Raw genomic sequence first — 13,304 nt, 5'->3', positions numbered from 1 at the left:
AAAAGTGATGAGTTGTATGACATATACATTCAAAACATAAGAGTCGGTTCTGTGATACTTGAGGTACAGGAAGTGAGTATCAATGAGTACTTAAGGAATCCAGCACATAAACATACACACATTCCCCCAGCTCATTCAACACTTTTCTGTGTCAGACTCATGGTCATATTTAGACAGAAACTTCAATAGCACCTGCTGAAGAAACCCACTGTTACCACCACAAATAGCCATGCTGCTGTATCTGTAAGTATTAAAGTTCTAATGCAGCCATTTTTATCTAAATATCAAGCATTTCTGGGTAACAATTAAGTACCTTACTTTATATATATATTTTATTAAAATGGTCAAAAAGAAACAGAAAGCAATCATTTTGCTAGGACTGTCTGGGAGTGGAGAGGGGAAAACTGAAAACTAGCTGTTTTTGTCAGAGAGGATTGGAACTCTCTTTCTTATTGGTCTATTAACTCATTTACTGCATGGTGATGTCACCAGGCAGACCAAAACTCAATGCCGTTTCAGTGTAAGAGCTGTTTGAAAAGACTGCCTGATATTTCAGCCTGTTTTGCCAGGATGATCTTCATGTTCATAAATTTCAAAGCATTAGTCCATCCTCATATTGTGGAACTAAACACTACAATAACAAAAGTATGTGGACACCTGCTCGTCAAACATCTCATTCCAAAATCATGGGCATTAATATAGAGTTGGTCCCACCTTTGTTGCTATAACAGCCTCCACTCTGTTGGGAAGGCTTTCCACTAGATGTTGGAACATTGCTGGGGGGACTTGCTTCCATTCAGCCGCAGTCAGCATTCTTGGGTTGAGGTCAGGGCACTGTGCAGGCCAGTCAAATTCTTCCACACCAATCTCATCAGACCATTTCTGTATGGACCTCGGTTTGTCCACGGGGGCATTGACATGGTAAAACAGGAAAGGGCCTTCCCCAAACTGTTGCCACAAACCTGGAAGCACAGAATCGTCTAGAATGTCATTGTATGATGTAGCGTTAAGATTGCACTTCACTGGAGCTAAGGAGCCTGAACCATGAAAAACAGCCCCAGACAATTATTTCTCCTCCACCAAATATTACAGTTGGTACTATGCATTGGGGCAGGTAGCATTCTCCTGGCATCTGCCAAACCAAGATTCATCCGTCGGACTGCCAGATGGTGAAGAGTGATTCATCACTCCAGAGAACGCGTTTCCACTGCTCCAGAGTCCAATGGAAGCAAGTTTTACACCACTCCAGATGACGCTTGGCATTGCGCATGGTGATCTTATGCTTGTGTGCGGCTGCTTGGCAATGGTAACCCATTTCATGAAGCTCCCGACGAACAGTTCTTGTGCTGACGTTGCTTCCAGAGGCAGTTTGCAACTCGGTAGTGAGTGTTTGAACCAAGGACAGATGTTACGCGCTTCAGCACTCGGCGGTCCCATTTTGTAAGCTTGTGTGGCTTACCACTTTGCGACTGAGCCATTTTTGCACCTAGATGTTTCCACTTCCCAATAAGAGCACTTACAGTTGACCAGGGCGCTCTAGCAGGGCAGAAATTTGATGAACTGGCTTGTTGGAAAGGTGGTATCCTATGACGGTGCCACATTGAAAGTCACTGAGCTCTTCAGTAAGGCCAGTCTACTGTTCAAGTTTGTCTATGGACATTGCATGGCTGTGTGCTTGATTTTATACACCTGTCAGCAACAGGTGTGGCTGAAATAACCGAATCCACACATGTTTAGGGGTGTCCACATACTTTTTTATATATGGTTTATACAAACATTGTAAACTCATGTTTTTGACTGCACCGGGCCTTTAAGATCATCAAAAGTTCAAAACTGAAACTACATAGGTGTGATAAAGGGCAGAACCAGACTTGACTGAGATGTATAGGGAGGGAGATAGATAGATAAACATCATAGTCTGGCTGATCTCATTGATCTACTTCTACTGTTTTGCCTGCACGTGACATCACCACCTGATTAATTTTCCCTCACCTTTCTTGGGGCTCATCCGAGATATAAGTTAACAAAAATAGACGTGTGAGGACAAAGATAAGGACAGATTTCTGGAGAAAAAAAAAATATATATATTTTTTTCTCACCTATTTCTTTCAACTATTTAACCAGGTAGGCTAGTTGAGAACAAGTTCTCATTTGCAACTTGGCCAAGATAAAGCAAAGCAGTTCGACATATACAACAACACAGAGTTACACATGGAATAAACAAACATACAATCAATAATACAGTAGAAAAATCTATATACAGCATGTGCAAATGAGGTAGGATAAGAGAGGTAAGGCAATAAATAGAACAATCTAGAAAAAAAGAAACGCACACCTTTAAAGGCGAGGTGCTGGCTAGCGGAGTAGAACACTAGAAAATAAAGGAAAGCCGCACACTCTAAGAGCTCAGATGCAAAAATGTAATAACCAACCGATACCCTGATGAAGACAGCTTCGCTGTCGAAACGTTGGTTATTAAATTTTAGCATCTGAGCTCTTAGAGTGTGCGGCTTTCCTTTATTTTCTAAGGCAATAAATAGGCCATGGTGGCAAAGTAATTACAATATAGTAATTAAACACGAAGTGTGCCTCTATCAAACAAAATAGGCTTCATGGGGACTGTAGCCACCTTTCCTAGACGGCTGCGGTTAGACCAGGATACTGCTCTTAGGATGGATCATGTAACCTTACACCAACACTCTTGGCAAACTTAGCGTCTAGATACAAACATTATAATAACATTTTCATTACTCACATGAGTAAATGTGGTTTAGAGGTAAAGAGGGAGAGAGTGAATCAACAGGTAAGCTAGTACAGAATGGGGCTTTGTGTATCCTGGGGCAACTGTAATACGGTCCTGTTTGCTGTTAATTCAGTAATAAATAACAGCTATCCTCTGACAGGCGTTGATAATAACCCCACACCTCTAAATCCCTCAGCCAGCAGACTCAGTACCACAGGGAAGAGAGTAAATCAACATGAGGAGAGGGACTGAGGCAGGTCTCAAGATGTGTCTGAGCACTCAGGAGCAGCTTGTGCTCACCAAGACCCTATAGCTAGACCACACACACACACACACACACACACACACACACACACACACACACACACACACACACACACACACACACACACACACACACACACACACACACACACACACGACAGACAGACAGACTGACAGACAGACACACACACCTTGACATAGGTGTATGGACAGCTAACAGTCTAAAAAGACCACTTTACAAGAAACAGTCAATAATCCCAGCCCCTCTGGAATAATTCATCCGGGGCTTATGGGGGACATTAAGGAAGTGAGTGAGTGAAGAGGGGCAAGTCTAAGCTGTTTGGTATGTTTCGTAATGATAGTCAAGCACTGTAAATCAGTCCCAGACCTGGGCCTCCATAATCAGCACACTGTGGGTGTGATCACCTAGCAAGGTAGAGCCGCCACCCTGTGAAAGGTAGAGCCGCCACCCCCCACACCCCCCCACCCCCACCCCGAGGCACCTGCCTGTTTCTTCCCAGTAATCTCCCACTGTCTCAGTATCTCCCACTGTCTCAGTATTCTCCTCTCTGTCTCCCTGTCTCCTCTCAGGTCTACAACAGAGTTACCTGTGGGTCTGTGTCTGCCAATATTTGCAGTGATCGCTGATATGTAGCCTAAAGCTCTGTGTGTCCGGGACCTAAAAACATAACATTTCAATACAGCTACGCCCGGAAGTGACCTTTTGTTGCAGGTTTTTAGGGAATCTCCTGTGTGTTATAAGTATCATGTTCTTTCTCTCACAAATAATAATTTTCTTCTAAAATCATCTTGAGATTAATATGAATAAGCTCTAAATTATAGTTAATTTACTCTACTGCATTCTACAACTGAGACAGCATTTACATCATTGCATAATTAATAAAATGTATCCAGATAATGTATTCTAAATAAATGTTAAGGCAACCCGGAAGTTATTGCAATATTTTAAAATGGGACCCGGAAGCCGTTGGACAGACAACACACGAGTGTGGCGTTGGAGCGATTGAAGAAGCCGGCAAAAAGCTAACATATTTACTAGATAGTTTTCCTGATAAAATCGCCATTCGTTGAAGAAAATATGTAAGTACAATGTGTGCTTTGTTTGGATACAGTAAAACAGAGACCTCATCACTGTGGAAAGATGTGTAGCTAAATTTGTCTAGCTGGCTGGCTAACGATAGCTGTTCGTTAGCCAGCCATGATGATCTAACGTTATTAGCGATAGTAACTGCTGTAACTAGCTAACATATATTGTAGATGACCCATGTTGATCATAATAAAAATGGGAACTTATTAGCCAGCAAGCTAATACATCTTGTCTTTGGCCTCTTCATGTGAAACAGTTTTCAAACTTTGTTAGCAGCTAACTGTTGGTCTGAATTAACTTTAGTTGTGTCAAGTCGCCATAATCATCATCATCACGAAGTCTATCAACAATGTTTGAATTGCCTGGAGTTGAACTCTGTTAACAATGAGCATCCTCAATAATCCTTCCAGGAGCCTGTTAAATAAACCCAAGTCTGAGATGACTCCTGAGGAGCTCCAGAAGCGGGAGGAGGAGGAGTTCAATACTGGGCCCCTGTCTGTGCTCACCCAGTCTGTCAAAAACAACACACAGGTCCTCGTCAACTGCCGAAACAACAAGAAGCTGCTTGGCCGTGTCAAGGCATTTGACAGGTAGTTATGTAGTTAGGCCACTGAGTTGGGAAGTCATCCATTGGAGTTATACGGTTAATCACAAATGTCCAGCAAAGAGAGACACAAGAAAATGTCTGCATTTTGTCATCAAATGTTACCCATATCCTCCCAAAGGCTTAATTCTTAATACTTTTTGGTTAACTGCATACATTTGTATTCCCTTCTCAATGCAGACACTGCAACATGGTCCTGGAGAATGTGAAGGAGATGTGGACAGAAGTTCCCAAGAGTGGCAAGGGCAAGAAGAAGTCCAAACCAGTAAACAAGGACCGTTACATCTCCAAGATGTTCCTGAGAGGAGACTCTGTAATCGTGGTGCTGAGAAACCCCCTCATCACAGGAAAATAGACTGTTAATTTGCCCACTTCACCTGTCTTTGTCAAATAGATGATGGCAGGCAGTGGGTGGACTGTCATTATGTGAAAATTATGTTTTGTTTTGGATCAGAGAGGAATCTGAGCTGTGTGTTTAGAATTTAGTGTGAGAAAATGATAACTTCACTCTTTGGATTGCTGATTAGGATCCTTCTTGGCATTCTGTTTTGTTTAGGGCGCTCTTTTAGTATTTCATTTTAATAATAAAATACGAGAAGTATGGTATTCAAAGTGTTGTATGTCTACACACTCTTAGCCAGATGTATTCTCTACTGTATGTTCTATCTCAAAATCATTTCAGGCTTGAAAGCTAGGGATATGTTGGGATGAACAGAACTCTGACTCTTGACTCCTCTTTCTCCTTCCTTCTCTCCATCCTCTAGCCTGTTTCCCCTGGCAGAAGCTAGGGTGTCAGTGTTGATTTCAGGCGGCAGCGCTCAATATGTGACAAACTGCCGTTTTAAAGACCCATGCATTATAGATGAGACCAGATGTGATGACTGTCACTTCACACCCCGCTCTGCGTTCTCCGTATTATCTTGTCCCTCGCTGTGGCTCACCCTCTCCTGACCACTTTGTTAGCTAATTGTCTCAATAGCATCTATTTCTTCTCAAACAGTTGGCACTTTAACCAGTGTGGTAGGCTTGAGTGACAAGGTTATTTTCCATTAAGTGGCATATGTGCAAGAGCACAATCATTTTCATTTTACAGGGCTCTTAAATCATACGTCTGAATTAACAGACTGCATGGCTCTTTAGGTTTGGTCAAAGGTCAGAGTATTCCCTGCTGGGCATAAAGAATAGGACACTTAGTTATGCATAAATCCCGTTATGTCTTCATGATTGGCATCATCTAACCTTTAGAGTCCCAGTGGAGGAGGGACATGATACATGAACATTGTTGAGGCATTTTGTCAAACTCTTCCTTATCCCCAAAATAACAAGTTAAGTTTCCCATCTTGAATGTTGTGAAGTTAATGCCATTTTAATGTTTGCAGAGCAGTCAGAAGCAAGATCTCACAGTTCCCTGTATGCAATTTAGCCTAAATCTCACTCAGTCTTAAGTGTTGATTCCTATTCCATATTTCCCATTGAGGCGAGTCCTCTTATAGCTGACTATAACTATTGTGCTTCTCTATTCCCACAGCTACTCCAATCCTATTCATGGTTGTTATGCATCATACACTTTCAGCTTTTGAGAGTTTTCCCATGCTCTTTATTTGCCCACCTGGCCCTTCAAAGCCTGGGGCTGTCCTTCTCTTTTTTCGGTCTCTTACTGCAGTAGTTCATGTTATCACCAATAATACAGTATATTACTGCAGTAGTTCATGTTATCACCAATAATACAGTACATTCAGTCTCTTGAGTGTTCTGTTTAGTTACAAACATGCACACCTATTCATTCATTCCTATTGCGTTCTAGAAAAGGGTGCCATGTGTCTTTACGTGAGACTTCATGAGTCCAGTTCCCTCCAGATTTTGGGGTGTGGATCTTCAGCAGGAAGGGGGATGTTTTATTCAGTAGGCAGCTGGGGCAGAAGGCGCATAAGAGGGGAAGTGTGATTATGATAGCATTCGGGCATGTGTTGATACTCCGCGCAATGCAACACCCTCGCCCGGCATGCGGCTCACACTCGCCATCAATCGTGCCCGGTAACCCGAGCTGCCGCAGTTTGTTTCCAAGCAGATCCATGGTCGGGGTGTCAGTGCAGCGAGGCAGGTGGAGAAAGAGTGATAGAGTATGAACTATAACACAGCAGTGGAGGCTGCTGAGGGGAGGACGACTCATAATAATGGCTGGAACGGAGCGAATTGAATATTTGATACATTCCACTTATTCTGCTCCAGCCATTACAATGAGCCAGTCCTCCCAATTAAGGTGCCACCAACCTCCTGTGACACACACTTGAGGTCACCTCATCACAGTGAAAGAAAAAGTGCTGCTACCCCACACATCAAGGCCAACATTATAATTTTTTTTAAATTCTTCATTTAATTAGGCCTACATTTAGAAGTATTAATACATAGACATCCCATATGTTACTTGCAGACTAAAGGAAAATGTGGAGATACAATGTGTATTGCTACATGGCCAGGCCAGCTATGTTGCTCTGCTATGTGTTGTTCTTTTCCTGTTATCAATCAGATAAAGGTGCAATTATAGACTACATGGAGACGAATGTATTTTCTGTATACAACCTGACTGGAATGTTTTTTTTCTCGAACAAAATAGTAGGTTTACACTTCATTATCACTATCAACCCATAAAACCATTCTCCTCTCAATTAAAACCTGTAGTATCTTCTACAGCGCCATCTAGCGGTGTATATTAGTAGTGTATGTTGTTTGGCCGCCCAATAGAGGGCGTGCTTAAACTTTTTAACTACTGCAGGCTACATGAGTGCAGAACGCGGAGCAACACTCAATGTGCCTGTCAAACACAACCAGTCTACAGACCGAACAAAAAGTTAAAGAGGGATAAACCTCTAAGGTTTGATAAAGCATTGTCCTCATGAAGACAAAATGAAGAGTTTCAGCTGTATATCTTCCACTGTGCAGTGCCTCAGGTGATCCTCCCCAATTCCCCTAGTAGAGGTCATAGACCTAGTCCGGGTCAACTCATTTGGGCAAAAATGTATTTAGCTTCCCTCTGCCTGGTGACCAGCACAGATCTCAAACACATAGTGTCTCTACCCCTCCCCCGCTCTCCTGTCCACACACACTACTTTTAACTGAATGGCATGTTATTATAATTAAAATGTTCTTGTGAATCTAGGATGTATTAACAAACAATATTTTGGACATTGTGTTAGGTGAGAAGATCATTACCCTGTCAAACCTGTTTCTGAAAGTTCCAGTGGTTACTGCCAACATTTAATTTCCTGAAAAATAATCTGTGGTCAAAATAACTCTTGCATATGGTTCTATTATCTATTATGCACAGTGAAATAATCCATGACCCATATTAATCCCTATTAAGATGATTAGTACTCAAGGACCCTGCCTCTACCAACATTCCATTTTTTCCCCAGACTAATTTTCAATCTCTTCTCATTTTTGCTACAGTCCTAGACTCACTGACATGAGGGCACGCACACCCACACACACACACACACACACACACACACACACACACACACACACACACACACACACCACACCCCCCCCCCCCTTAATGTACCCGGGTCTTCCTCTTATTTCTCACTGTCCAGCCGCTCTAACATAAACCTTGGTCTCTACCTTAATCTAACTCTCATATTATCTAATCACTGGTGTCCAAGTCCATCAGGCCCCATGTGAAACTGTGCCAACTATGGAGAGAGCTGACGTCACACTGTGGAGAAGTGGTACAGAGGACAGGAGGGGAGAATCCTAACATTACAGCACAGTCTACTTCTGGGTGAACCACTTTCTGGGAGTAGAGGAGTCTTTGACACACACATACATTTTCATTTTCTCCCCAGTCTTCCACAAAATGACATGTTTTTCTGAGGAAAATCTGATTATATAATTAACATGAGCTTGAAAATGTGTACTCTATTTTTGGGTGCAGTTTCAGTAGTGGCCAGCAGAAAGCAGATTGAATGGAGGGTGCTCAAATTGTGTGACAGTTGCTCAGTAGATTGTAGAATGGTCAGCTGTCGTGTGTGTGTGTGTGTGTGTGTGTGTGTGTGTGTGTGTGTGTGTGTGTGTGTGTGTGTGTGTGTGTGTGTGTGTGTGTGTGTGTTAAGGCCTATCAGTGCTTCAGATGTTTACACATGCCATCGAGACATAATGCATTCCTCCCTTTTCTGATCCAATTCCCTCTCCCCCATACGGAGAAAATAGGCTACAGTATCGCTCAAGAAGTTTTAGGAATACAGTGCAATATTTCATGTATATATTGGCCATATACTGCACCTCCTTGGCCCTTACTGCTTAAATAGTCTTTCCCATTATCTTCCTCCTTCATTATGTATGAAGTTAGTAGGTCTATAGTGGTGGCAGGTAGCCTAGCGGTTAGAACGTTTGGCCAGTAAACAAAAGGTTGCTGGTTTGAACACCCGAGCTAGGAGGGTGAAAAATCAGTCAATGTGCCCTTGAGCAGGGCACTTAACCCTAATTTGCTCCAGGGGCACTGTACTACTATGGCTGACCCTGTAAAACAACACATTTCACTGCACCTATCTGGTGTATGTGGCAATATAATTATTTGTTTTAGCCTACATAGAGTCTACAGCTAGTTTCTTAAACTACTTGTTGTCTCACCATTACTAATGTTATGTGCACAACGTTGATTATAGATAGGGCAGTCTTGTTTAGTGCAACAGGCCTATGTTGCTTAAATTCTAAGTACAGTATGTTCCCAACTTTCCACCAACTGCCTTGAACACCCGAATTGTAGTTATGCCTTTCAACCACTAGGGAAAGGCAGAGTGGTGTGGATTCTTCCCAAGGTTAGTGCTATCCGGGATCCTTGGGACATGGACATCCCTCGCCAAAACCCAAACCTTAACCCATTTAAAACGTCCACTTCAATGGGGGGACGTCCTAAGGATACCGTATTGCAATAAAAAAAATCGAACTACATAGAGGGGCCGGTGAACATGGAAAGAAAGCCTACTTCGAGTTGAAAACTGGAGGCGGGTTGAGTTTAAACACCAATGAAATTACACAGACCGGGAAGGTCTGAAGAAGATTCCCAGCATTACCGATCAAGAGGAGTTCCCACTTTGACAAAATTGAGAAAGAGGCTTTAGTTTGTCCTGACAGTGTTCGCTCGTTTGTGGTAGTCTGTTTAGAAAGGAGAGATGAGTCTCGGATCCTGATTGGAGTTGGCAAGCGCGCTCCACTACTGTATCCACTCTTTCAACTCCTCTCTCTCCGAAACCAGGAAATCATCGAGGTGTGCTTCTCTTTATCCTGCTTGTGGATCGTAGGCTATCCCTTTACGTGTATATAGATGTGTATCTTGCCGATATCGTCGTTTTTCTTTTCTTTTTTTCTTTTTGAACCCCGGGCTTAGATCTGAGGCCGAAAAAACTGCATCGGAGAGGATCTCCACTCTCGCCTAACAATGAGGTAAAGCAATTCAAATCTGATCGGTCTGTTCATTTTGTTTTGTGACTACAATACAACATATCGATTTTTGTGCGCTTGTAATGATCGAGCATGGCTGGTGCAAGTTTTTGTTTGGAGTCATATGATTTATCATATTGTAACTTCGAAAGATCTCGAACTGTTTTGGTAGTCTAGTTTTGTCTCGAGATAGCCTAAACATGTCATCATCAAAGTGACCGCCAGACTAAATCAACTTGTTTCAATGCAGAGCACCTGATACAATGTATCACTTTGTAGCCCATTGGAATTTTGGAAGGGGATGAATGAGAGAAGAATCAGAGAAATGCCAGCTCGAGCGCTCTGTCCCCTTGTCATACCGTAGAAGCCTGCTGCTCTGTGATAGTTTAACATATTGTCAAGTGGCTTAATTCCAGTACAATAGGCCTAAGCCTAGAGGGCATTAGACCGGGTGATTTGTACTTTACTTGAATTACAATTTGTGTCCCATGGTGATTTGCATGTATCATGGAATCAATATTTGTTGTCCTATTTGGGACATTTTGGTGGGAAATGGAACTGTAATGGTGCCCTGTGGTAGAGCACGCTGTTGTGTATGCTAGACATGGAGTTGTCTGGTCAGCTGGCCTGCCATAGTTCCACTGCTAGACATGGAGTTGTCTGGTCAGCTGGCCTGCCATAGTTCCACTGCTAGACATGGAGTTGTCTGGTCAGCTGGCCTGCCATAGTTCCACTGCTAGACATGGAGTTGTCTGGTCAGCTGGCCTGCCATAGTTCCACTGCTAGACATGGAGTTGTCTGGTCAGCTGGCCTGCCATAGTTCCACTGCTAGACATGGAGTTGTCTGGTCAGCTGGCCTGCCATAGTTCCACGTATCCATGCAAGGACCCTATTCCCCCGTAGTTGGCCAACCAGGCCTGTACACACAACCAAATTGCGCCGAGCATGGAACAAGCCAGTCAACGAATTCCACATCCTGTTGCAGCCTGTGAAGTTGGCAATTACACGCTTTGAAGCCAAGACTAGTTAGGCCTTTTCTGGAATGTTATTTTTTTCCTGATTCAAACACAATGGCCCTCGCATATCACCTGGGCCTATGTACATTTGTATTCTATAATCTATCTGGGACTCTATCCACAATGTATATTTTTTGTGATTCCATAACCTGTGCAACAAGTTATTTATCTTTAACCAATCTTGAATTTCTCACTGCTTTTGCCAAACCAAGTTGAGTAAGTAAGGCCTTGTATTGTTTTTAACCTGTTGCTGGTCACTTTGGTTTACTTTGTTAAAGCCAACACTGATTTCTAGGCCTAATGAATGAATGGGCTCTGGCCCCATCTAAAGAGGTCATGTCATTTACCTTGCTTACATAATGGGTGAGGAATGTAATGTTGTCTGTCACGTAATCAAGTTCATTGTCCTCAGCATAGTTTACCATATGTGAATGTTGAGACAAGTGTAGCCAGCTGGTTAAATGTCCCATGGTTTCTCCCAATACAGGTAGGCCTAGATCCTGAGGTGACCCACATCTACTAAATAGAAACCCCCGTCAATACATCCAAGGAAGTTTATTACACAAAGATAACCATATTCTCTGACCACCCTGGCTGTGCATACATCCTCCCTATAACCATAATCAGCTGAGACAGTTTCCTCCCTGTTTCTCTATCTCAGACTACACTGTCACACAGGAAATGCATCGGTGTCTGGTACTAACTGACTCCCCTGGGCTGGGCTAGCATACAGTAGGCCTACACGGGACACCCTTCAGGTGTAAGGTGGGTGTGAAACATGTCACATTCGATCTAAGAAGTTGTTCCATGCACTGTGTCAAAACTTTTTATTTGGTTATGTCACATGTGCCAAATACAACAGATGTAAGGTCTACCTACAGTGAAATGCTTACTTACCATGGTTGGGGTCAATTCAAATTGAAGGGAGTCAGTTCAGGAAGTGAACTAAAATTATAATTCAATAATCGAAAAAAGGGAATTTGTTTTCAATGACTTGTCAATCAAATTAAAAGCAGAAGCTGTTTTATTTCAAAAGTTTTTTGTATATATTTTCTGAATTTTAAATTCAAGCCACTTCCTGAATTGACTGCCTTCAATTTGAATTGAGCCTAACCCGGTTACTTACAAGCTCTTTTCCAACGATGCAGAGTTAAATAATAAGAATAGAAAACACAAGTAGTACCAATACACTATCAATGTGTAGGGGTACATGGTAATTGAGTCAGATATATACATGTAGGCAGGGGTAAAGTGACTAGGCATCAGGATATATAGTGTCTAGCAAGGAACTGTGTTTGGGGTGATAAAGGCTGCTCTCACCAGTTACAAATGTTCTCCTTTCACTCTTACCATGTTGAGCACAGTTAAAATGTATATATATTTTTTTACATTTTGGGGAATATTCAGAGGTGGAAACTTTCTGTGGGAATTAACGGGAATATATGGGTATTAATACCATTTAAATGTAGATGTTTTTTTGCATTGGATATATTTACCATATCATATGGAGACAGAAACATAAACCTTTTATCTTATCATAATTAGACATAATTGCAAATAATTAAATCCTTCCAATAGAAAAATGAATAATTTTGTTACGAATTTAACTTTAATTAAATCTGTTGACTCTTCACATGGGATGATTTCAATGAACAACAAAAGAAAGGAAATATTGAATGATCCATCGCATCTCCCAAAAACGTTTTCAACATCTGTAAAACGACAGTCTAGAAACTAAAGCTTTGGTTGTCTTCCTCTCAGGCTTCCATGTCTTCTCCCTGGACCTCCTCAATGTCCACCTCTTGAAAATCAGACTCTGAGGCCTCATCTTCACTGTCCCTTTTCAAACTTGTTGAGGATGGCTTGTTGTCAGGCTCAAAAAGCTGCAAATTTGCCCAGATGGCCACCAATTTTTCAACCATTGTATTGGTCAGCCTGTTGCGTGCTTTGGTGAGTGTGTGTGTTCCCAAACAAGGACCAGTTGTGCTCTGAGGCAACAGGGGAAAGAGCCTCAGATCCACAAAGTCCCTACCACCAGGTGGCTGATGAGATTTGTTGGGACGACTGCCATATTGCATCTCCATAAGAAAAAAGCCCTTGCTTGGAAGTGTAATTCACCAGACTGCCAAG

The 13,304-nt window shown here is 42.3% G+C and overlaps 2 protein-coding genes across 3 annotated transcripts in view; both read left to right on the top strand.

Annotated features, from left to right (window-relative positions):
* Positions 1-3,981: 3,981 nt before the first annotated feature.
* Positions 3,982-5,325, top strand: LOC106581107 (small nuclear ribonucleoprotein Sm D2). Its single transcript, XM_014162851.3, has 3 exons — positions 3,982-4,108; positions 4,526-4,705; positions 4,900-5,325. Coding segments are annotated over exons 1-3 (357 nt in total). The 5' UTR covers positions 3,982-4,106; the 3' UTR covers positions 5,075-5,325.
* Positions 5,326-9,513: 4,188 nt separating this feature from the next.
* Positions 9,514-13,304, top strand: part of vaspb (vasodilator stimulated phosphoprotein b) — a 43,366-nt gene continuing 39,575 nt past the window's right edge. The window contains exon 1 of one of the 2 annotated variants that reach the window (XM_045703848.2): positions 9,514-10,161. In XM_045703848.2, the coding sequence (XP_045559804.1) occupies positions 10,157-10,161 (5 nt within the window). In that variant the 5' untranslated portion in view covers positions 9,514-10,156. The remainder of the gene's footprint in view (positions 10,162-13,304) is intronic. The other variant, XM_045703847.2, reaches the window with a different exon arrangement.

This window comes from Salmo salar, chromosome 20 (genome assembly GCF_965601325.2).
Source record: "Salmo salar chromosome 20, fSalSal1, whole genome shotgun sequence".
In the NCBI taxonomy this organism is placed as follows: Eukaryota; Metazoa; Chordata; class Actinopteri; order Salmoniformes; family Salmonidae; genus Salmo; species Salmo salar.
The sequence above is the reverse complement of the archived record's forward strand: the minus strand, read 5'-3'. Positions and strand labels throughout refer to the sequence as shown.

What these genes read in the sequence shown, in the direction of transcription:
- LOC106581107 (XM_014162851.3), top strand. An exon ending in CGTGTCAAGGCATTTGACAG is followed by an intron (nt 4,706 to 4,899) that starts GTAGTTATGTAG and finishes TTCTCAATGCAG; the next exon opens with ACACTGCAACATGGTCCTGG.